This window comes from Hemitrygon akajei, chromosome 13, assembly GCF_048418815.1.
Source record: "Hemitrygon akajei chromosome 13, sHemAka1.3, whole genome shotgun sequence".
In the NCBI taxonomy this organism is placed as follows: domain Eukaryota; kingdom Metazoa; phylum Chordata; class Chondrichthyes; order Myliobatiformes; family Dasyatidae; genus Hemitrygon; species Hemitrygon akajei.
This window is the reverse complement of record NC_133136.1, coordinates 13,157,797-13,182,262: the sequence shown is the minus strand read 5'-3', so window position 1 is coordinate 13,182,262 and position 24,466 is coordinate 13,157,797. Positions and strand designations below refer to the sequence as shown.

Here is a 24,466-nt window from a genome sequence, read left to right as displayed (position 1 = left end):
GTCAATTTTAGAAAACTAGCACATTTATTTTTCAACATGGTCTCCTCCTACATTTACACACTTAGTCCAGCGGTCGTGGAGCATACGGATCTTGGACCTTCAGAAGGTGTCCACAGATGGGTGATTGATAAGTTCGTGGCCTAAGGTAGAAGGAGACAAGTTATACAGTTCTCGTTACATGCACATGCAGTTCAACTCTTTGAGTGATTATGCAGAAAGTTTGAAGTTAATAACTCATCTCCTTCTACCTTAGGCCATGAACTTATCAATCACCCCTGCTGTGGACAGTTTCTGGAGGTCCAAGATCCGCATGCTCCATGACCACTAGACTAAGTGTGTAAATGTAGGAGGGGACTACTTTGAAAAATAAATGTGCTAGGTTTTCTAAAATTGACTCCCTTCTACCTTAGGCCACAAACTTATCAATCACCCCTCGTACATTATATAGTTATAAACTTTATATATATGTATATAGTTAAATTAGAATTAACTTGACTTGATTAACTGGCTATTCAACCTGATATGGGCAAAAACCGAAATTCATGCAGCCAGCTGATTATAATGACTTCAGCGCATACATAGTTTAAACTACACTCTATCAACTTCTCATTCAACAGGGCTCAACTGTGCAAGTGGCTGGTTTCAGATCAAACAAGACCACACTATGTAAACCTAGCCTGCCACGCTTGAGGAAGTGCAGAAAGCGGAATGAAGCAGCGCAACAGGTGGTGGTGGGCGAGGAACGAGGATGGAGAAGATGCAGGGGAAGCAGTCCGGCCCAGTCCAACACAGGCAAAACCCTCTCCACCACTGAGCACATCTACAAGGAGTGCTGCCACAAGAAAGCAGCATCCATCATCAAGGACCCCCTACCACCCTGGCGATGTCCTCTTCTCGTTGCTGGCATTGTGAAGGAGGTACAGGACCCTCTGGTCCCACACCACCAGGTTCCTCATCACATCCTCCTCATCCTCATCACATTCTACAGGGGTTGTATTGAGGGCATCCTGAGCAGCTGCATCACCGCCTGGTTCAGAAATTGCACCATCTCGGATCGCAAGACCCTGCAGTGGATAGTGAGGTCAGCTGAGAAGATCATCGGGGTCTCTCTTCCCGCCATCACGGACATTTACACTACACGCTGCATCCGCAAAGGAAACAGCATTATGAAGGACCCCATGCACCCCTCATACAATCTCTTCTCCTTCCTGCCGTCTGGGAAAAGGCTCCGAAGCATTTGGGCTCTCACGACCAGACTATGTAACAGTTTCTTCCCCCAAGCTATCAGACTCCTCAATACCCGAAGCCTGGACTGACATCTTGCCCTACTGTCCTGTTTAATATTTATTCTAATGCCTGCACTGTTTTTGTGCACTTTATACAGTCCAGTGTAGGTCTGTAGTCTAGTGTAGCTTTCTCTGTTTTTTTTTATTACGTAGTTCAGTCTGGTTTTTGTACTGTGTCATGTAATACCATGGTCCTAAAAAACGTTCTCTCATTTTTACTATGCACTGTACCAGCAGTTATGGTTGAAATGACAATAAAAGTTGACTTGACTTGACTTGATGAGGTTCAGGAACAATTATTGCCCCTCAACCATCAGGCTCCTGATCCTGAGCCCGTGTTCACTCACCTCAACACTGAACTGATTGCACCAACCTATGGTCACATTTCAAGGTCTCTACATATCATGTTCTCAATATTTAATTAATTGATTTACTTATTATTATTTTTTTTGTATTTGCATAGTTTGTCGTCATTTGCAAATTGGTTGTTTATCCGTCTTTGTGTGTAGTTCTTCATTGATTCTATTCTGTTTCTCTGTTTGACTGTGAATGCCCTGAAGAAAATGCATCTCAGGGTAGTATATAGTGGCATATACAGTGACCTTGAGTCTAGGACTAGAGTTTACTGGAGTAGAAGGACATTACTTTAGAAACAGAGATGAGACAGAATTACTTTAGCCAGAGGGTGGTGAATCTGTGGATTTCATTGCCATAGACGGCTCTGGAGACCAAGTCAATGGGTAAATTTAAAGCAGAGATTGATAGGTTTTTCCATAGTAAGAGTTTTGAACGTTACGGGGAGAAGGCAGGAGAATGGGATTGAGATGGAAAATAAATCAGCCATGAAGGAACAGCAGAGCAGACTTGATGGGCCAAAAGGCCAGTTCTGCTCCTGCATCTTATGCTCTAATTTCCTTACCAACCTGTAGTTACCTGGCTTATTCATGCTGCCCTTCTTAAATAAAAGAACAATATTAGTTATCCTTCTGCCTCATCCCATAATATACAACACCTCCGATTCAGATTCATGCATTTACCACGTGTACACTGAACCATACAGTGAAATGTCTCATTTGCACCAACAACCAACACACCCAAGGCTCACATTCCAAAGCCAACATAGCATCCCACAATGCTCAGCAAAACAACACAGAACAGAGCAAAAGAGTACACAGCAAGCAACAAAACAACAGCAGCAAAACAAGCCCTTTTCCTCAAAGTACAAAGTTCATTTCTTACCGAAATATGTATACATTATACAACCTCGAGGTTCATCTCGTTACAGGCAGCCACAAAACAAAGAAATCCAATAGAACCCTTCATAAAAAAGACTGTCAAATACCCAATGTACAGAAAGAAAATCATGCAAACGATAAAAGTAAGCAAATAAAATCCAGACACAAACAAGAGAAAATCTGCAGATGCTGGAAATCCAACACACACACACACACACACACACACACACACACACACACACACACACACACACACACACACACACACACACACACACACACACACACACACACACACACACACACACACACACACACACACACACACACACACACACACTTAGGCATCTATGGAAAAGAGTTAACAATCAACGTTTCAAGCCGAGACCCTTCGGTAGAACTGGAGAAAAAAACAATGACGAGTAGAGTTAAAAGGTGGGGGAAGGGAGAGAGAAACACCGAGTGATAGGTGAAACTGGGAGGGGGAGGATTGAAGTAGAGAGCTGGGAAGTTGATTGGTGAAAGAGATACAGGGCTCGAGAAGGGAGAGCCTATTAGGAGATGACAGAAGGCCATGGAAGAATGAAAAGGGGGGAGGAGCACCAGAGGGGGGGGGGGCGATGGGCAGGCAAGGAGATAGGCAAGAGAATGGTGGGGGGGAGGGAGGGAGCATTACTAGAAGTTCGAGAAATCGAAGTGCATGCCATCAGGTTAGAGGCTACCCAGACAGAAAATAAGGTGTCGTTCCTCCACTCTGAGTGTGTCTTCATCACAACAGTACAGGAGGCCATATATTGACATATTAGAATGGGAATACGAAATGGAATTAAAATGGTTCTTCTGGCAGATGGAGCAAACTGAAGTTCATGAAAATACAACAGTGCAGTATACAATAGATATAAAAATCTATAATTTACAAAAAGTAAATAAATAGCACAATCAGTAAGACAAAGGAGGTGGGGATGGACTTCAGGAAGACCAAGCCTGCATTGCTCCCTGTTACTATTAACAGTGAGGACTACTTAGACAACAGGCTTGAGTGGAGAACCAACACAAATGCTGTGTACAAGAAGGGCCAGAGTCACCTCTATCTCCTGAGGAGACTGAGGTTTTTGACGAACGCAGGCCTCTCCTTCACATGTTCTACCAGTCTGTTGTCAACCAGTCTAATCTTCTACACTGTGCTGTGCTGGGGCAATGGCATCAACACTGATGATGCCAACAGGCATAATCAACTGATTAGAAAGACTGACTCTGTTATAGGAACCAAACTAGGTGTACTAGAGGCTGTGATAGAACAAAGGACCCTCCAGAAAATCCTGGCAATTCTGGACAATTTTTCTCACCCTCTGCATACCACCTTGGTTGAACAGAGGAGGACCTTCAGTAATAGACTAAGACAACTGCACTGCTTGAAAGAGCGCTATATGAAGTCATTCTTACCATTGGCCATTAGGCTCTATGATGAGCAAACCTATAGCTGGGGATGTGACGACCCTCTCCTGTTAGACTGTGATTAACCACTGTTTATCAGAGCTCTGTTTAAACTGTGTTTAGCTCTTTTTATCACACCCTACTATCACGGACATCCTGTGCAACACTACCTCACTTCTTATCTAGATGGTGTGAATGTGCACCCATTACCGTATAATACTACAGTAATTCTTACACTACCATCTTATTAGTATGAACTTGGAAACCCTGTAAATCATTTTTTTAAATTCTCTTTTAATATTTGTATATCTTTTCACTTGTAATGCTACTGTAACACTGTAATTTCCTTTGGGTTCAATAGAGTATCTATCTATCAATCAAATAAAAGAAGGAATAACCAGGTAATGTTCATTGTCTGTTCAGAGGAGAAGCTGTTCCTAACACTTGAAGTGGGTAACTTCAGGCTCCTGAACGTCCTCCCTAATGGTAGTAATGAGAAGAGGGCAGGTGAGGGTCCTTAATGATGGATGGCCCTTTGTGGTCAGGAGGGCTGTGTCCGTGGGGGACTGACTGAGTTTACAACCCTCTGCAGCCACTTTCATCAATTTCAATACAATTAAGAAGAACAATTGTAAATCTTAACAACACTGTGGATTGTTGCAAGGAAAAAAAATCACTGAAACCTACCTTTTTGATTGTTTTTGTCTGAATCAAAGCAAGTTCTCGATTCTCATCGGCCACATACAATGACAATTTCACATACGGATCACTAAATAAAAAGAAGGAATAAAAGTGTTAAAATTAACATTACATTCAGTTCTGTGTGGCAATCAGTACCTAATCAGCAGATAATTGGGTTCACAATGCTGTTCCTACACTGCTCTTCTCAACAACACAGGACATTTGGCTAGCCATTCTAAACCTGCATTGGAGTTGCAGGCCCAAACTTTGGAGGGCAGGAGAAAGAGGAGGAGTGGAAAATCTCTCATTCTCTGGGATGTTCTCAAATTTCAATGCTTCGGCAACATCAATAATATTATCACAGATTATAAACTGATTGTGAAGTTATTTGGACTGGATAACTTCATTCACCGCTACTCTGAGCTGAGTCGACAATCTACAGACTTGCTTTCAAGGACTTACGTTCTCAGTATTTATATACATTTGCAGTTTGATTTGCTCATTGGTTGTTTGTCAGTCTCTGTTTTATGTATAGCTTTCCATCAAATTCTATTTTATTTTATTTTTGCTGGAATCTTGCAATAAAGTGAATCTTAAGGTAGTATCTGGTAACACGTACTTTGATAATAAATTTACTTTGAACTTTGAAACAAGAGGTTTTAGAATTAACCCTGATGACACAACTTGAGCAGCAGGGGGTGCTCTTTATAAACTACTTCAGTCTTTACTCATGCAGAAAGTAAATAATCAGAATTATTATCAGGTTTAATATCACTGGCATATGTCATGGAATATGTTGTTTTGCAGCAGCAGTTCATTGCGATACATGATCAAAAATTATAAATTACAATAGATAAACAATACACAAACACATACATTATATATGCTAAAAGAGAATAAGAAAAGTAATAAAATAGTAAAAGTAATGTTCCTGAGTTCATTGTCCATTCGGAAATCTGATGGTGGAGGGGAAGCTGTCCCTGAATCACAGACACCAGAGGTACAGCAGATGCTGGAAATCGAAAAGCAATACACCCAAAATGCTGGAGGTGCTCAGCAAGTCAGGCAGCATCTATGGATGGGAATAAACAGTCAGTGTTTCAGGCCAGGACCCTTCATCAGGACTGATGAATCACTGAGTGTGTGTTTTCAGGCTCCTGTACCTCCTCCCTGATGGTAGCAATAAGAAGGTGGGCCCTGTGTGATGGGGGCCCTTAATAACAGATGCCGCCTGTTTTGGAGCAATGTCTCAAGAAGCTTTTATAAGCAAACTCAACATAGTGTCAGATTCAGGTTTGTGTGTCACATGTGTCTTCTAAGTATACAGTAAAATATGTAATTTGCTTTAACAACCAACACACCTGAGGATGTGCAAGTGTCACCACACATTCTGCCGCCAAACTGAAGGGGGAGAACAAATTGGGTATCCAGACCTCAGCTTCTATAGCCATGCTTGAGATGCTCTTGTTCAGGTTCTCCTGAGGTGCTTTGCAAACAGCAGAGGGACTTTGAAAAACAGATAACCACCAAAAGTTCAGATTCTAATATTCTTATAACTACACAGTGTACTGTAACACACACAAAACGCTGGAGGGACTTGGCCAGACAGGCAGCATCTATGGAGGAAATAACCAGTCAATGTTCTGGGCCAAGTTCTGATGCAGCGTCCTGGCTCATACCTTTGACTTCATTTCTCTCCGTAGGTGTTGCCTGACCCGCTGACTTCCTCCAGCGTTTTCTGTGTGTTGCTCAAGATTTCCAGCATCGGCAGCATGTGTGTCAATGGATAGTCACTTTTAATTAAGGTTTGGTGCTGATCCTCTTTTCTTGCAGACATGGTCCAAGTCCGACATAACATGGTGTGGGTGTCAGCTGTTGTACATACTATAAGGTGTTCCATGCACTGCTGTACACAGGCACGGAGAGCTTCATTAGCAAAGAAGCTGAAAATGTAACCAAACATTGCTTAATTTGCAGCAAGCAACCCCCCTGCTGACACACCACAGTGAGAAGGAAGGTCAGAGACAGTCACTAAGGACAGGGACTTGGACTCAGTCCTGATGAACATCTCTTGGGTGTGATAATTAGCAACCAGCAAAAACAAGCATCTTTTTGTGTGGCAGATTTGACTGAAGCCAGTGGTGATTTTGCTCCCAGATTCTCACAGGCTTCCTTCTGCAGGGACACCTTCATGTCACACATGGTCAAACTCTGCCTTAATGTTAAGGGCCAGCCCTTTTGCCTCATCCTTGCAATTAAAGCCTATTGTCCATAGGTTGCAGGGTGGACATACCTGAACAATCATACCAAACCTAATATACATTAATGATTTAGATGAAGGGATTAAAAGTAACATTAGCAAATTTGCAGATGACACAAAGCAGGGTGGCAGTGTGAAATATGAGGGGGATGTTAGGAGAATGCAGGGTGACTTGGGTGAGTGGGCAGATGCATGGAAGATGCAGTTTAATGTGGATAAATGTGAGGTTATCACTTTGGTTGCAAGAACAGGAAGGCAGATTACTATCTAAATGGAGTCAAGTTAGGAAAAGGGGAAGTACAACGAGATCTAGGTGTCCTTGTTCATCAGTCACTGAAAGTAAGCATGCAGGTACAGCAGGCAGTGAAGAAAGCTAATGGCATGTTGGCCTTCATAACAAGGGGAGTTGAGTATAGGAGCAAAGAGGCCCTTCTGCATTTGTACAGGGCCCTGGTGAGACCACACCTAGAGTATTGTGTTCAGCTTTGGTCTCCAAATTTGAGGAAGGACATTTTTGCTATTGAGGGAGTGCAGCATAGGTTCACGAGGTTGATTCCCGGGATGGCGGGACTGTCATCTGTTGAAAGATTGGAGTGACTAGGCTTGTATACACTAGAATTTAGAAGGATGAGAGGGGATCTGACTGAAACATATAAGATTATTAAGGGATTGGACGCGCTAGAGGCAGGAAACATGTTCCCAATGTTGGGGGAGTCCAGAACCAGAGGCCACAGTTTAAGAATAAGGGGTAGGCCATTTAGAACGGAGTTCAGGAAAAACTTTTTCACCCAGAGAGTTGTGGATCTATGGAATGCTCTGCCTCAGAAGGCAGTGGAGGCCAATTCTCTGGATGCTTTCAAGAAAGAATTAGATAGAGCTCTTAAAGATAGCGGAGTCAAGGGATATGGGGAGAAGGCAAGAACGGGTTACTGATGGTGGATGATCAGCCACGATCACATTGAATGGCGGTGCTGGCTCGAAGGACCGAATGGCCTACTCCTGCACCTATTGTCTATTGTCTAAAACGGAACACCACAGACCTCAGTATTCATCAGGGAAGCTAAGTCAGCATCTGTGGTATTGGCAGCTGAAATCAAGTCAAGTCAAATCACTTTTATTGTCATTTTGACCATAACTGCTAGTACAGTACATAGTAAAAATGAGACAACTTTTTTAAGGACCATGGTGTTATATGACACAGTACAAAAACTAGACTGAACTACGTAAAAAAAAAAGCACAAAAAAAAACTACACTACACTACAGGCCTACCCAGGACTGCATAAAGTGCACAAAACAGTGCAGGCATTACAATAAATAATAAACAGGACAATAGGGCAGTAAGGTGTCAGTCCAGGCTCTGGGTATTGAGGAGTCTGATGGCTTGGGGGAAGAAACTGTTACATAGTCTGGTCGTGAGAGCCCGAATGCTTCGGTGCCTTTTCCCAGACGGCAGGAGGGAGAAGAGTTTGTATGAGGGGTGCGTGGGGTCCTTCATAACGCTGTTTGCTTTGCGGAATGCAGTGTGCAGTGTAAATGTCCGTGATGGCAAGAAGAGAAGAGAGACGCTGATTATCTTCTCAGCTGACCTCACTATCCGTTGCAGGGTCTTACGATCCGAGATGGTGCAATTTCCGAACCAAGCAGTGATACAGCTGCTCAAGATGCTCTCAATAGGAGTTCAACCCGGAGAAGTGTGAGGTGGTACACTTTAGAAGGACTAACTCCAAGGCAGAGTACAAAGTAAATGGCAGGATATTTGGTAGTGTGGAGGAACAGAGAGATCTGGGGGTACATGTCCACAGATCCCTGAAAGTTGCCTCACAGGTAGATAGGGTAGTTAAGAAAGCTTATGGGGTGTTAGCTTTCATAAGTCAAGGGATAGAGTTTAAGAGATGTGATGTAATGATGCAGCTCTATAAAACTCTAGTTAGGCCACACTTGGAGTACTATGTCCAGTTCTGGTCGCCTCACTATAGGAAGGATGTGGAAGCATTGGAAAGGGTACAGAAGAGATTTACCAGGATGCTGCCTGGTTTAGAGAGTATGGATTATGATCAGAGATTAAGGGAGCTAGGGCTTTACTCTTTGGAGAGAAGGAGGATGAGAGGAGACATGATAGTGTACAAGATATTGAGAGGAATAGACAGAGTGGACAGCCAGTGCCTCTTCCCCAGGGCACCACTGCTCAGTACAAGAGGACATGGCTTTAAGGTAAGGGGAGGGAAGTTCAAGGGGGATATTAGAGGAAGGTTTTTCACTCAGAGAGTGGTTGGTGCGTGGAATGCACTGCCTGAGTCAGTGGTGGAGGCAGATACACTAGTGAAATTTAAGAGACTACTAGACAGGTATATGGAGGAATTTAAGGTGGGGGGTTATATGGAAGGCAGGGTTTGAGGGTCAGCACAACATTGTGGGCCGAAGGGCTTGTAATGTGCTGTACTATTCTATGTTCTAATACCACCCCTGTAGAATGTGAAGAGGATGGGGGGTGGGAGATAGATTTTCCTCAGCCTTCACAGAAAGTAGAGATGCTGCTGGGCTTTCTTTGCTATGGAGCTGATGTTGAGGGACCAGATGAGATTCTCTGCCAGGTGAACACCAAGAAATTTGGTGCTCTTAACGATCTCTACCGAGGAGCCGTCAATGTTCAGCAGGGAGTAGTCGCTCCATGCTCTCCTGAAGTCAACAACCATCTCTTTTGTTTTGTTCACATTCCGAGACAGGTCGTTGGCTCTGCACCGGTCTGTTAGCCGCTGCACCTCCTCTCTGTAAGCTGACTCATCTTTCTTGCTGATGAGACCCACCACAGTCGTGTCATCGGCGAACTTGATGATGTGGTTTGAGCTGTGTGTTGCAACACAGTCATGGGTCAGCAGAGTGAACAACAGTGGACTGAGCACACAGCCCTGTGATAGTGTTGGAGATGCTGCCTATCTATGATCTATGAGGTTATAGACAGGGTAAATGCAAGCAGGCTTTTTTCACTGAGGCTGGGCGAGACTAGAACTAGAAGTCATAGGTTAAGGGTGAAAAGTGAAATGTTTAAGGGGAACGTGAGGGGGAGCTTCTTCACTCAGAGGGTGGTGAGTTGTGTGGAACAGGCTGCCATCAGAAGTGGTGGATGTGGGTCCCAAAGACAAGCTTGGACAAGTACATGCATGGGAAGTGTGTGGAGGGCTACAGTCCATGTGCAGGCCAAGGGGACTTGGCTAAATAATAGTGTGGCATGGACTAGATGGGCCAAAGAGCCTGCTTCTGTGATGTAGTGCCCTATGACTTTATGAAATACTTATAATAGAATGTGACAGTATTTTTGCTAAATTAAACAAACTCAGAGGATACATGCACCCTTAGAATGGATGGACTGAATCAGTGAACACTGGAGGTTTAAAAGGGCTGATGTTAACAGCAGTGCACAAAAGACACTAGACACTAGAATATGTCAGCACAGTACAAGTCCTTCGGCCCTCGACATTGTGCCGACCCATATGTTCCTTAAAAAAAAGTTCTAAACCCACACTACCCCATAACCCTCCATTTTTCTTTCATCCATCTGCCTGCCCAAGAGGCTCTTAAATACCCTTAATGTTTTAGCCTCCACCACCATCCCTGGCAACTCATTCCAGGCACCCACAACCCTCTGTGTAAAAAACTTACCCCTGATGTCTCCCCTAAACTTCCCTTCCTTAACTTTGTACATATGCCCTCTGGTGTTTGCTATTGGTGCCCTGGGAAACAGGTACTGACTATCCACCCTATCTATGCCTCTCATAATCTTGTAGACCTCTATCAAGTCCCCTCTCATCCTTCTATGCTCCAAAGAGAAAAGTCCCAGCTCTGCTAACCTTGCCTCATAAGACTTGTTTACCAATCCAGGCAACATCCTGGTAAATCTCCTCTGCACCCTCTCCATAGCTTCCACATCCTTCCTATAATGAGGTGACTAGCACTGAACACAATATCTGAGACCCCTCAGATAGGGAACAGTACTAAATAACTGAAGGTCAGTCTGATACCCAAGCATCAAAAGGGAGACAAAACAAATTCTTAATGTACTGCATAATAACTAGCTGAATGCCCATGGCACCAAAGATAATGGATCCCTTCATTTCAGACGATGCAGGGAAGCACACATTGAAGCAGAGAGAATAATATGAAGTAGTCAGTCATCACAAAGAAAGGTCTTGGTGCAAAACAACTGCCTATTCATTTCTATAGGTGATGCCTGGCCTACTGAGTTCCTCCACATTTTGTGTGTTCTGCTTTGGATTTCCAGCATCTGCAGACGTTCTTATGTTTGATCATCATCATTATGTGCAGTGTCGTAGACAAGACCAGTCACGGTCTTCTATCAGTCTTTAATCTGCCTGTGCGGAAGATCCCCTTCACACTCTTGTTCTTATTCTGCTCTCTATCTGTGCCCATGATTGTTCTTGTCAATTTTTTCCACAGAAGTGGTTTGCCATTGCCTTCTTCTGGACAGTGTCTTTACAAGACGGGTGACCCCAGCCATTATCAATACTCTTCAGAGATTGTCTGCCTGGTGTCAGTGGACACATAACCGGGACTTGTGATGTGCCCCGTCTGCCCAAATGACCATCCACCACCTGTGATCCTGATCGAGGGGCTGAGCAGGTGCTACACCTTGCCCAAGAGTGAATTGCAGGCTAGCGGAGGGAAGGTGCACCTTTATACATCCTTTGGTAGATATGTATCTGCATCCCATCACCCAGACTAGTCAGTACAGACTTGTAACAGGAGGACATGGTAAATTCAGTGATGTTTTAAGGACTAACATGAAAGGTAATCAATGGTCATGATGTGGCTGCAATCCATGTGGATATTCAAGAGCCTGTGATGAGGTTTCACACAGTAATCTCATGGCTAAGGTCAGAATGTGTAATCAGATGATTAGGAGTTGAACATCAATTAAGCAGAAAACTGGATTTTGGAGCAAAATCTATTTATTTACTACCATTGGAGAGGAGGTTCAGAAGCCTGAAAACTCACTCTCAATGATTTAGGAGCAGCTTCTTCCCCTCTAACCCCAGTACATCCTCAGCATCACTGACGCAAACGATGCGTTTCACTGTATGTTTCAATGTCCCCACCAACTCCCGGCAAATCCTAGCCCATGACTATTAAAAATGGAGAAGGAATATTCAGGATCTCAGAGAGCACGTACTGCCCTACGTTAAAATAAGTCGATACACTTCAAGCATTCCCTTTGGCAAATACAACCGGAAGTCAGGATCATGAATAATACGAGACTCAAAGGAAGTATCTGCTAGGAACTTCGTCACTAATGAGTGATAAGAAGGTAGTACTTCCCACTACAAGGAATAACTGGGTGCTACACAGTAGCATGGTGGTTAGTGTAATCACCTTACAGCGCCAGCATTCACCAATCAGGGTTTGACTCCTGCTGCTCTCTGTAAGGAGTTTGTACATTCTACCCATGACCACTTAAGTTTCCTCCAGTTTCCCCCCAAGTTCCAAGGACATCCAAAGATAAATTTAATACCAGAGTAGGCATACAGTATACTATCCTGAAATTCATCCTCTTTATAGACATCCTTGAAACAAAGAAACCCTATAGAACGATAGAAAAATCCCCAACGCCCCCCCTCTCCCTTCACACAATCGGCAGCAAAAGCATCGATCCTCCCTCCCACCCACCCCCACTCATGCCAGCAGAAGCACTGACCCGACCCCCCTCAACCATTTAAGCCACAGCAAAACCCAACAGAGCCCTTGATCCCAAGTCCATCAAAGTACAGTCCACAAACCAGCACTTTGGTATCTCAGACAGGCTCTCTCTCTCTCTCTCTCTCTCTCTCTCCAGTGAGGGAGCGAGAGGTCGCTCCCGCAACAACGAGAGCGGAGACCAGCAACTCGCTGTTCCAATGTTACAATCTTCCGTGTCCCTTCTCCAAGCACCCCCGCCGTCTCAAGGACCAGCTGGCTATCACTCTCCACCAAAAAAGGAGAGAGGGGGATTGCTAGAGTACAGGGGCTTTCCTCCAACAGCAGCCAGCCATGAGCAAACAAACAAAATATACAGTTATGGTTAGGGTGAGTGAATTGCAGGCATGGTATGTTGGCGCTGGGAGCATGCAACACATGTGGGCTGGCTCCAGTACAATCCTCAGACTGTGTTGGTCATTAATGCAAAACAAATCGTCGTATTTCACTGTATGTTTCAATATATGTGATTGAGGTAACTTGTCCAGATACTCATAAGGAGAATCTGAAAGCTCAGGGCAGAAGCAAACAGAAGCAAGGAAGAGCGAGATGAAAATTCAGAGCAGATTCACATGGAGGATAAAATTTCGGCATAGACCAGAGGCAATGAATATTACTTTAACTGCTAAACTATGCAACCATTTGTACCTGTGCCTTCAGGCTTTCTTGTATTTTGTACAGGATTGTTTGGCCAATGCATAGTTTAAACTTTGAACTCAAGAGATTCTGCATAAGCTTGAAATCCTAAGTAACACACACACACAAAATGCTGGAGGGACTCAATAAGTCAGTCAGCATCAATGGAGGGGAATACACAATGGAGATTTTGGTGTGAGATCCTTCATCAGGACTGGAAAGGAAGGGAAAAGAAACCAGGATAGGAAGTTGAGGGGAGGGGAAGGAGAACAAACTTTGACAGGTGAGAGGTGAAGCCAGATGAGGGGAAGGTACGTGCAATGAAGTCTATATTTAGCAAATATAAATAGTGTATAAATATAAAACCAGCAAAATCTATTTTTCTTTTCACATGATGAATATGACAATATCTCTTCTTTCACTTTGATTTTTGGATCTGTTTCAGCCTTGCTGTATCTCACCATGATTTCATTTTCTAGTCTGCAATATCTGGTAACATGTGAAAGTGATTCAGGCATTGATGTCAAATCTCTGTGTAAAATCGAGGTTGCACAACGAGCAACGTGATTATTTAAATAACATTCGAAGTCCAAAATGCTAGAAATAGCTAAGAAGCAAAATAATAAATGTTTTAGGGCAATGGCTTCCTTCTGGGAATGGGAAACATTTCTCACATTTTTCTGTAACAGCTGTGGAACTGATTCCACAACCTATGAACTCACTTTCAAGGACTTTACAACTCATGTTCTCAGTTTTATTCATTTAATATATAAAAATAATAATTTTGTATTTATACAGTTTGTCTTCCTTTGTGCGTTGGCTGTTTGTCAGTCTTTGTGTGTGGTTTTTCACTGATTTTCTTTATTCCACTGTGAGTGGCTGCAAGAAAATGAGTCTCAGCGTACTCTGATAATAAATTTGCTTTGAGTTTTGGACTTTGAAATTTCCTAACAACATAGGAAGTGGTCTTTTGGCCCATCGAGTCTGTGCTGTCAGAGCAACTCTGGCTTCTGACCTCTTCTAACTTGACTATCACTTCCCCCGGGTCCCTTCCTCCTTCCTGTTCTTCTCTGGTTCAGTCTCCTCTCCTATCAGATTCCTTCTTCTCCAGCCCGATACCTTCCCCACCCACTTGGTTTCACCCTCCCCTCCTCCACCTTTTTATTCTGATGTCTTCCCCCTTCCTTTCCAGTCCTGAAGAAGAGTCTCAGCCTGGAACATCAACCGTTTATTCATTTCCACAGATTCTGCCTGACCTGCTGAGTTCCTCTAGCATTTTGTGTGAGATGCTTCCCATTCTCCTGCAATCTTTTCCTTCTCGTGTGCATAATTTTAAGGCGACTGGAGGAAAGTAAAGAGGAGGACGTCAAAGTGCCAGAAGTGGGTGAGTGAAACACCCTCCCTGGGGTGGTCGAGGCAGATACATTAGGGACATTTAAGAGACTCTTAGACAGGCAGAATCTATGGAGGGAATAAACAGTCGACATTCCAGGCCAAGGCCCTTCATCAGAGTCCTGCTTTCATCAGATCCTTCATCAGATTTCCTGTTCTCCCTGTGAAGTTACCAAGTTCACTGCGAAATTTATTAGATGACCGTGTTAACAATTTAAAATGTGAACTTAAAAACCTTTGGGTATTAAATGGAATAACAGTCAAGGAGGGATGGGAGTGTATTGGGTAGCACAGACACGTTACAGTGCCAGAGATGACCAAGCAGGGTTCGATTCCCACTGCTGTCTGTAAGGAGTGTGTACTTTCCCCTTGTGACTGCGCTGGTTCCCTCTGATGTTCCAGATTCCTCCCACATTCAAAAGACATACAGGTCAGGGTTAGTAAGTGGTGGACAAGCTATGTTGGCACCGGAAGTATGGAAAAACTTGTGGGCTGCCCCCATCACATCCTTAGCCTGAGGTGCTCATTGGCACAAGATGACACATTTCACTTGTTTTTCAATGTTTCCAGGTACATGCGACGAATAAAGCTAATCTTTAATCTTTAAAGTAGTCTTTCATCTTTAAAAGTAGTCCAGAAAATGAGTCTAGCATGAATACCCAAATCTGGTGAGATTATCAGAGTTCTATTACAGATAGGCTAAAAATTCCCAGTGGCCCAACATTTTAATTCCTATTCCCATTCTGACAGGCCATTAGCAACACCTTGTGTTCTGTCTAGGTAGCCTCCAACCTGACTGTATGAATATTGATTTATCCTTCTGGTAAAAATGATATTTCATCCCACTCCCCTCTTCATCTATTCCTCACTCTAACCTCTTAACTCTTCTCATCTCGCTCTGGGTCGGTCCCCTGCTCCTTCCCTTTCTCTTATGGTCCACTCTCCTCTACATTGAGGTACGGAAAGGTTTAGTACAGTTCTGACAAAGTGAACTGTCCATACGCTCCACCTTGGTCATCACCACCTTCACCTAAGCTGATGTGAACAGCTCCCCTCACTTTTATCCCAGCAGGTTTCAGTTTGCTCAGTTCCCTGCTTTTGTTTACAACTGCACCTTTTGACAGAGAGCTGCTCAATAGAGGCAGACAGACTCTGTATCTGCTGTATTAGTCCAATGGTGCACATTACTACAATCATAACAATCCCCCTTCACCTCTCCCTGGGTCCCTTCCTCCTCCCCCTTCTCCTATGGTCCACACTCCTCGCTTATTAGATTCCTTCCTCTCCAGACCTTTACCTTTCCTACCCACCTGGCTTCACCTATCACCTTTGAGCCATCCTTCTTCCCCTCCTCCCACCTTATTACTCTGGCATCTTCCCCCATCCTTTTCAGTCCTAAAGAAGGGTCTCGGCTCGAATCTTTGACTGTTTATTCATCTTCATAGATGCTACCTGATCTGCTGAATTCCTCCAGCACTTTGTGTGTGTTGTTTTGGATTTCCAGCATCTGCAAAATTTCTTGTGTTTGGAAATTACCCTGTTCACATTGTTATTAAAATTGAACATACAGTGACAAATATCTCTTATAAAGGCAGAAAAACACCACTGTAACCATTGAGAAGCACACTGCAGAGAATGTGACAGGTTTAAAAAAAACACATAATGGTGACAGTTACTGGGTCAAGAAGCAAGCAATTCAAATCTTCACAGAAACCCAGTTGGATTGGACAACAGCCCAATGCACAAAAGATTCTGCATTCATCGAACAGAACAAACTACTCACTGCTTTCTTTCTTGTTTTCCTATTTGATCAGGTCTTAGTTAATCTTTATCTCAGCTTTATTTACAGTCCCTTGCTTCAATATCCTTCAGTTTCAAAATACAAAATTTCAGATTTTCATTTGAATGCTCTTTCGATCGATTTACTATCTGGTGAATTTCAAGTTAATTCTCAGCAGGCTTTCCCCTCTGAGGTTGAGTGAGACTAGAAGCAGAGGTCAAAGATTAAGGGTGAAAGGTGAAATGTTTAAGGGGAACTTCCTCAGTAAGAGGGTGGTGATAGTTCGACATGGACTAAATGAACTGAAAGACCTGTTTCTGTGCTTTTTTTATTTTATCTATTTACTGAGATACAGCGTGGAATACGCCCTACTGGCCTTTCGAGCTGCGTTGCCCAGCAACCCCTAATTTAACCCTAGCCAAATCACAGGACAGCTTACATGACCAATTAACTTACCAAGCGATAGGTCTTTGTAGTATGAGAGAAAACCCACGCAGTCACAGAGAGTATGAATTGAGCCCGGGTCGCTGGGACCATAAAACCTTGTGCTAACCACTAAGCTTCCTGAACCACTGTACTAATGTCCAGCTGTGCTGTAGTGTTCTGTGACTTGATGAACAACAATCCTGGTTCCCACTACATACTATTAGCCAAGTGCATTTCCTAATCGCACTGAGTTCTTTACAAGTGAATGCTTGCCACTGATCTGGATATTGCTTAGAAGAGACAGTGATTTCCATCAATTTGTCTAAGTTTTTTTTTTGAAATACCTCAAACAGATTAATCTCTAGCCCTCAACAATCTGGAGAGTACAAGCCCCTATACTGCCTAAACAAGAAGTTATACACAATGGCCAAGTCATTGGGAGTATTGATAGGCTCTTGATCAGTCAGGGTGTCAAAGGTTATGGAGAGAAGGCAGTAAGAACGGGGTAGAGAGAGATAATAAATCAACCATGATGGAATGGCAGAACAGACTCGATGGGCTGAATGGTCTAATTCTGCTCCTACCGTATGTCTTATGGTCTTTATGGTTTTAATTGGGCCAAGGTGTCTTCAGAACAACCTGAGCCTACACTCACTAGACACCTCCTGTTAAACAGTCTTTCCTTGAGCAGGTCTACAGCAGCAAACTATCTCAGTTAAGACAAGAGCTTCTGTAGATGCTGGAAATCCAGAGTAACGCACACAAAATGCTCAAGAAACGCAGCAGGTCAGGCAGCTTCTACGGAGGGGAAAAAACAGCTGATGTTTCAGGTCGAGACCCTTCATCAAGATTTATTAAACTTTCTTGGTATGTGTGACTACAATCTGCTCAGATCACAAATCTCACACATACTTTAAAGGCTGGTTGCGCAACATCCCATGGCACAAGTAGCTGTCGAAGGACTTCAATTCTTCTGAATGTCCCTAATGTTAATATTCATAAATGTTGAAAAAAAATTAATGATATAGTCATCAGAACATTTAAAAAGAAGCAAGATCAAAACAAGACAAAAAAAACATGAAAATTACTTGAACCTACAATTATCCCTCAGAGCTATTCATCTCCACAAAACCAGACTTGCTGGACCTTAACCAGGTCTCAGCTGTTACAAATTCATGAGAAATTCAGAGTTGCTGGGGAACTGCGCAAATTCTCACATCACTGGCAGACAGCACACGGATTCCAACATCCGGCTCAAGCTGTGAAAGGTCGGAAACCTTATGAAAGATGATTCAACAGATATTAATGTTAAAGATGTTGTAACACTAAAGATTTTGCAGAACATAGAACACAGAACAGTATAAGAACCATAAGGTCCTTCAGCATTAATATTACTCACCATTTGGCTCTCTTTGTGCACTACATATTTCATTTAATTTTATATTGTAGCGATGTGCTACACACAGAGCTAGAAATAACAACACGCAGTCTGTAAGTAGCACTCGAGACTCGTTTATTCAAACTTCGCGCACTGGCTTTTACACAGTTCCGTTCCCGCCCTCACCGGGCGGAAATGACATCAGAGGTGCATTACAAAAGTCTCTTCCCGCGCGCGGGCTTTCTCCCCTTGCTGCTGAAGAAGAAGACCCAGCATCATTTTGGGGCTGGCCCCTCTGCCGACGTGCGCGCCATTTTGTGAGCCGGTTCGCCTGTGTAGAAATTGGGTCGCCACAATACATACATTTCTTACAGTAATTTATAACATATTTTACGTATTACACTGTACTGATGCCGCAAAATAGCAAGTTTCATGACATATGGCAGTGAAAATAAACCTGATTCTGATTCAGCCCACAATGTTGAGGTAACTTTTTAAGCTACTCTAAAATCAATCCAACCCTTCCCTCCCACGTAACACTCCATTTTCCTTTCATCGTGCCTATCAAAGAGTCTCTTTTTGTTACTGTCATTTTTCCTTTACCCACCTTGTGGCACATCGGGTGGCAATTTTGCCATTTCTGTAGCATTTGCTGTTTTTTTTACAAAGCCAAGTTGCTAGCTCGACGCTCAATCCAGCTCAGATGGAAAGCATGCAAGTCAGCATTCGAACTCAGGACCATTCTCCTCGAAGTCCAGTGCTGGTGCCACTACACTACCGGCTGGCTTAAAATTATTTCTTAAATGCTCCTAATGTATCTACCTCCACCACCTCCCTGGCAGTGTGTTCCACACACTTACCACGCTCTGACAACCCCCTATATTTTCCTCAAATCACCTTAAAATCACGCCCTCTTCTATTACCGCTTTGGGAAAAAGTCTCTGACTGACAACTCCATCAAAGACTCTTGTCATTTTGTGCATCTCTTATTTTTCTTTCAGACCCAGTATCTAAGGAAGGATGTGATGGTGTTAGAAAAGATCCCAAAGAGGTTCACGGGAATGATCCTGGTTATGAGGAGCGTTTCATGGCTCTGGGCCTGTACCCACTGGAGTTCAGAAGAATGAGTCGGGTTCTCAATGAAACCTATCGAATACTGAAAGGCCTAGGTACAGTGGAGGAGTCTAGCACCAGAGCGAACAGCCTCAGAATAGAAGGACATCCCTTTAGAACAGAGTGAGGAGGAATTTCTTCAGCCAAAGGGTGGTGAATCTGTAGAATCCATTGCTCCAGACGGCTGTGATGGCCAAGTCAGTGAGTATATTTAAAGTGGAGCTTGACAGGTTCTTGATTTGTAAGGAAATATCAAAGGTTATGGGGAGAATGGGATTGAGAGGGGTAATAAATCAGCCATGATAGAATGGCAGAGCAAACTCAATGGGCTGTATGGCCTAATTCTGCTATGTCTTATGGTCCTATTTATCATTCAATTATTCCTCAAGTGGAGAAGGGTTCAGTGATCTTCTCAGCAGCAACCATGTGAGCATTAGTTTGTACTTCAAACGTTGCATTCGCTTGTTTGAGCTAATTAATTATAAACATAACTGATGACAAGTTCAGATTCAGATTCAGTTTATTGTCATTTAGAAACCACAAATGCAATGCAGTTAAAAAATGAGACAACGTTCCCCCAGAATGATATCACAAAAGCATATGACAAAACAAAACAACGTCAAACCCCCTGGTTCTTTGGTTAAGACCATAAGATATAGGAACCGAATTAGGCCATTCAGCACATCGAGTCTGCTCCGCTGTTGCATCACGGTTGATCCATTTTCCCTCTCAGCCCCATCTTCGTGCTTTTTCCCTGTATCCATTCATGCACTGACCGATCAAGAATATAGCAACTTCTGCCAAATATCCTTAAAAACTTGGCCTCCACAGCTACCCGTGGCAACAAATTCCACAGATTCACCATTCTCTGGCTACAGAAATTCCTCCTCATCTCCTTTCTAAAAGGACACTCCTCAATTTGAGGCCATGTCCTCTGGCCTTAGACTCTCCCATCATAAGAACCATCCTCTCCACATCCACTCTATCGAGGCCTTTCAACATTCGGTAGGTTTCGATGAGGTCACCTCTCATTCTTCTGAAACCCAGTGAATACAGGTCCAGAACCATTAAATGCTCTTTGTATGTTAAGATACAGAACATTACAATTTCTGTCATTAAACAAGAAAACTGCATGGTTTTGTTTTCCCTACAACACCTAAGAATCGCCTTGGGGAAATTTACTGCTGTGAAGCAAACCAATTTTGATCGAGAGCAACATAAAGAACATCTTTCTCTTCTTCGCCAATCTGTGAGATTGCCAACACCAATGATGGCCGTCACCATCAATACTGTAAACAAATCACCTCAATCCAGCAACCTCTTATGAAGTGATTTGAGTACTGGAATTAAGATGTGCATTTACTTGACAGAAAGAGGGAGAGACAGACATTTCAGAAAACAAAGCTGTCTTCTATCTGTCAGACTTTAGTACTCACAGTATTTATTAAAAAGGACCATTAAGACATAGCAGCAGAAATCCATTGAGTCTTCTCCACCATTCCATCAGGGCTGAGTTATTATTCTTCTCAACCCGAATCTCCTGCCTTCTCCCCATAACATTTGACCCCTTATAATCAAGAACCTATCAAACTCCACTTTAAAAAAACAATGACTTGGCTTCCACAGCCGTCCGTGGCAAGGAATTCAACAGTTTTACCACCTCTGGTTAAAAGAATCCCCAGAAAAGAAACAATCACCCTCAGAATGACCAAAATACAGGAGAAGATTCAGCTTCTCCCAAAATAAATGAGGTAATAAAGGGAACCTTAATGAAAGTAATAAGCAGTGAATTCCACAGATTCATCAGCCTCCGGCTAAAGAAATGCCTTCTCATCTCCATTCTGTCCCTCTGTTCTGAGACTCTCCTCTGGTCTAAGACTCCCAACTATAAGAAACATCCTCTCCACATTCACTCTGTCCAGACCTTTCAATATCCAGTAGGTTTCAATGAGATCCCCCTTTGCATAGAACAAGGCTGTCTTGCTGTTGTCAAACTATAGCACTCAACAGCAAACAAGAGAAGACCTGCAGATGCTGGAAATTCACAAGAAGTGCTGGAGGAACTCAGCAGCCCAGGCAGGCAGCATCTATGCAAAAGAGTATGGTCAAGTTTTGGGTCGAGACTCTTTATCAGGACTAGAGAAAATAAGATGAGGAATCAGCGTTAGAAGGTGAAGGGGGGCTGAGAAACACAAGGTGATCGGTGAACCAGGAATAGGGGAGCGGTGAAGTTTACTAACTCTAACACAGACTCCTCATTATTTTTTCCTCCAGTCCTGATGAAAGGTCTCACCCAAAATGTCGAATACACTCTTTTCTATAGATGCTGCCCGACCTGCTGAGTTCCTTCAGCATTTTGTGTGTGTTGTTAGCGCACAACGGTATTCTTTAAAGGGCAAAGACCGAAGAGAAGAATTAGGCAATTCAGCCCATTGAGTCTTCTCCACTATTCCAACAGGGTTGATTTATTGTCCCTCTCAAACCCATTATCGTGCCTTCTCTCCATAACACCCTGACTAATCAACAACCTATTAACCTCCGCTGTACAATGAAATCTACAGATTCACTACCCTCTGGCTCAAGAAGTTTAAAATTCAAAGTAAATTTATTATTGAGTTACTCCACTCTCCTATTCCCCCACTCTGGCCTCTTACCTCTTCTCACCTGCCTATCACCACCCCGTGTCCCCTCCTCCTCCTCCCCTCTCTCATCAGATTCCTTTATCATTCCCACTCACCTGGCTTCACCTATCACCTTCCAGCTAGCCTCCCTGCTCTCCCTCACCACCTTTTACTCTGGCATCTTCCTCCTTCCTTTCCAGTCCTGAAGGAAGATCTCGGCCCAAAACGTCGACTGGTTATTCATTTCCACTGATGCTGCTAGTTCCCCCAGCATTTTGTGTGCATTGTTTTGTATTTCCAGCAGAATGTCTTGTGTTTATGTGGTGAAATTTATTGTTTTGTGACAGCAGTATGGTGCAAGACATTTTTAAAAAACTATAAATTTTTTTTAAAAATGAAAACAAAAATAGTGCAAAAGAGATCATGAGCTCATGATCTATCCAGACATCTGGTGGCAGAGGGGAAGGTGTTGCTGAAACATTGAGAAAGTGTCTTCAGGCTGTTGTACCTCCTCCCTGAGGTTAGAAGGTCAGCACAACATCGTGGGCCAAAGGGCCTGTATTGTGTTGTAATGTTCTGTGTTCAAGGTCATGGCCCGAATGATGAGGGTCCTTAACAATGGATGCCACCTTCCTCGTGATAAGCAGACCTTTGGTGTTGGTGTCCTGCCTGATACACATATCATCAAGCACCTTTTCCTAAACAGACCAAAGGCGATGCTGGCTCTTTGAAGGCAGCGTGATTCAATCACCACATGACTGAATCTGCAGATGCTGGAAATAAATAAAAAACACAAAATGCTGGCAGAACTCAGCAGGCCAGACAGCACCTATGGGAGGAGGTAGTGACGACGTTTGGGTTTCAGCCCGAAACGTCGTCACTGCCTCCTCCCATAGATGCTGTCTGGCCTGCTGAGTTCTGCCAGCATTTTGTGCTTTTAGTGATTCAATCGCCCATGTGTATGCTGGTGCTTCAGCACAGTGGAAGCCACCTACAGCCGAGACACTCAAGTCCCACGCCACTGAAAACCAGGATTAGAGGTGAACGCATTAGGGCAAGGGGGAATGAAACCTACTGCAAGGCAAATGGTTGACCTCAACTCTTCAGTCCCCTTGTCACAGTCTCATTATGATCTTGCACTTTATTGTTTACCTGGACTGTGCTTGCCCTGCATCTGCTACACTTTATTCTGCAGTTTTATTGCTTTACCTCGTTCTATGTCAGTGCACTGTGCAGTGATCCGATCTGTATGAACAGCATGCAAGACAAGCGTCTCACTGTATCAGTACACGTGACAATAATAAACCAATTTTAATACCTATTCCAATGATCACTGTGATGCTGTAATTGCGAACATTTTCAAAACAAAAAGCCTCTCTTTGAAACTACAAAAAGCAGGCAGATGGAAAGAACTATGGGCTCCTCTTGTTCATGTTGACGAGTAAGTATCAATCAATAGTAATCCTATTTATCGGCACCTGGTTCACAGTTTTCTGTGTTTGATTTATTGTTACTATGATTGTCACATGCTCTGACGTACAGTGAGGAACATAGATACTGTTCAGTCAGAACAACAGTGCATTGAGGCATTCATCATCATCTTCATCATCAGTGTGCGCTGTGCCATATGATGTGGGTGATCATGGTATATCAACAAAAACACTCAAAAACTTCTACAGATATATCATGGAGAGCATTCTGACAGGCTGCATCACTGTCTGGTATGTGAGTGGGGGCTACTGCACAGGCAGAAAGAAGCTGCAGAAGGTTGTAAATTTAGTCGGCTCCATCTTGGGTACTAGCCTACAACGTAGCCAGGAGATCTTGAAGGAGCGATGTCTCAGAAAGGCAGCACCCATTATTAAGGACCCCCAGCACCCAGGGCATACCCTTTTCTCACTGTTCCCATCGGGTAAGAGGTACAAAAGCCTGAAGGCACACATTCAGCGATTCAGGAATAGTTTCTTCCCCTCTGCCATCCGATTCCTAAATGGACATTGAACCTGTGAACACTACCTCACTTTCTCAATATATATTATTTTTGCATGATTTTTAGATTAGATTAGATTCAACTTTATTGTCATTGTGCTGAGTACAGATACAAAGTCAATGAAATGCAGTTAACATCTAACCAGAAATGCAAAGAATAGTGTTATTTACAAAATAACTGTGAATAAAAAATACTACAGCACACAAATATAAAAGTACTGAGACAGTACAATATGGGTGCAATATTGCTTAGTGCTGTGAGGTTCAGCAGGGTCACAGCTTCAGGGAAGAATCTCTTCCTGTGCCTGCTGGTGAGGGAGCGGAGGCTCCTGTAGCGTCTACCGGATGGGAGGAGAGTAAAAAGTTCATGGTTAGGCTGAGATACATCCTTGATAATGCTTTTCGCCCTGCCCAGGCAGCGTTTATGGTAGATGTACTCAAAGGTGGGCAATTGGGTGCCAATAATCTGGTGGACAGTTTTCACCACAA

General features: G+C 43.3%; 1 protein-coding gene across 3 annotated transcripts in view; it reads right to left on the bottom strand.

Moving 5' to 3' along the window:
- Nucleotides 1–24,466, bottom strand: part of nedd4l (NEDD4 like E3 ubiquitin protein ligase) — a 418,746-nt gene that overhangs the window by 261,992 nt on the left and 132,288 nt on the right. For all 3 annotated transcript variants that reach the window (XM_073064158.1, XM_073064157.1, XM_073064163.1), the window contains exon 3: nt 4,643–4,724. In XM_073064158.1, the coding sequence (XP_072920259.1) occupies nt 4,643–4,724 (82 nt within the window). The remainder of the gene's footprint in view (nt 1–4,642; nt 4,725–24,466) is intronic.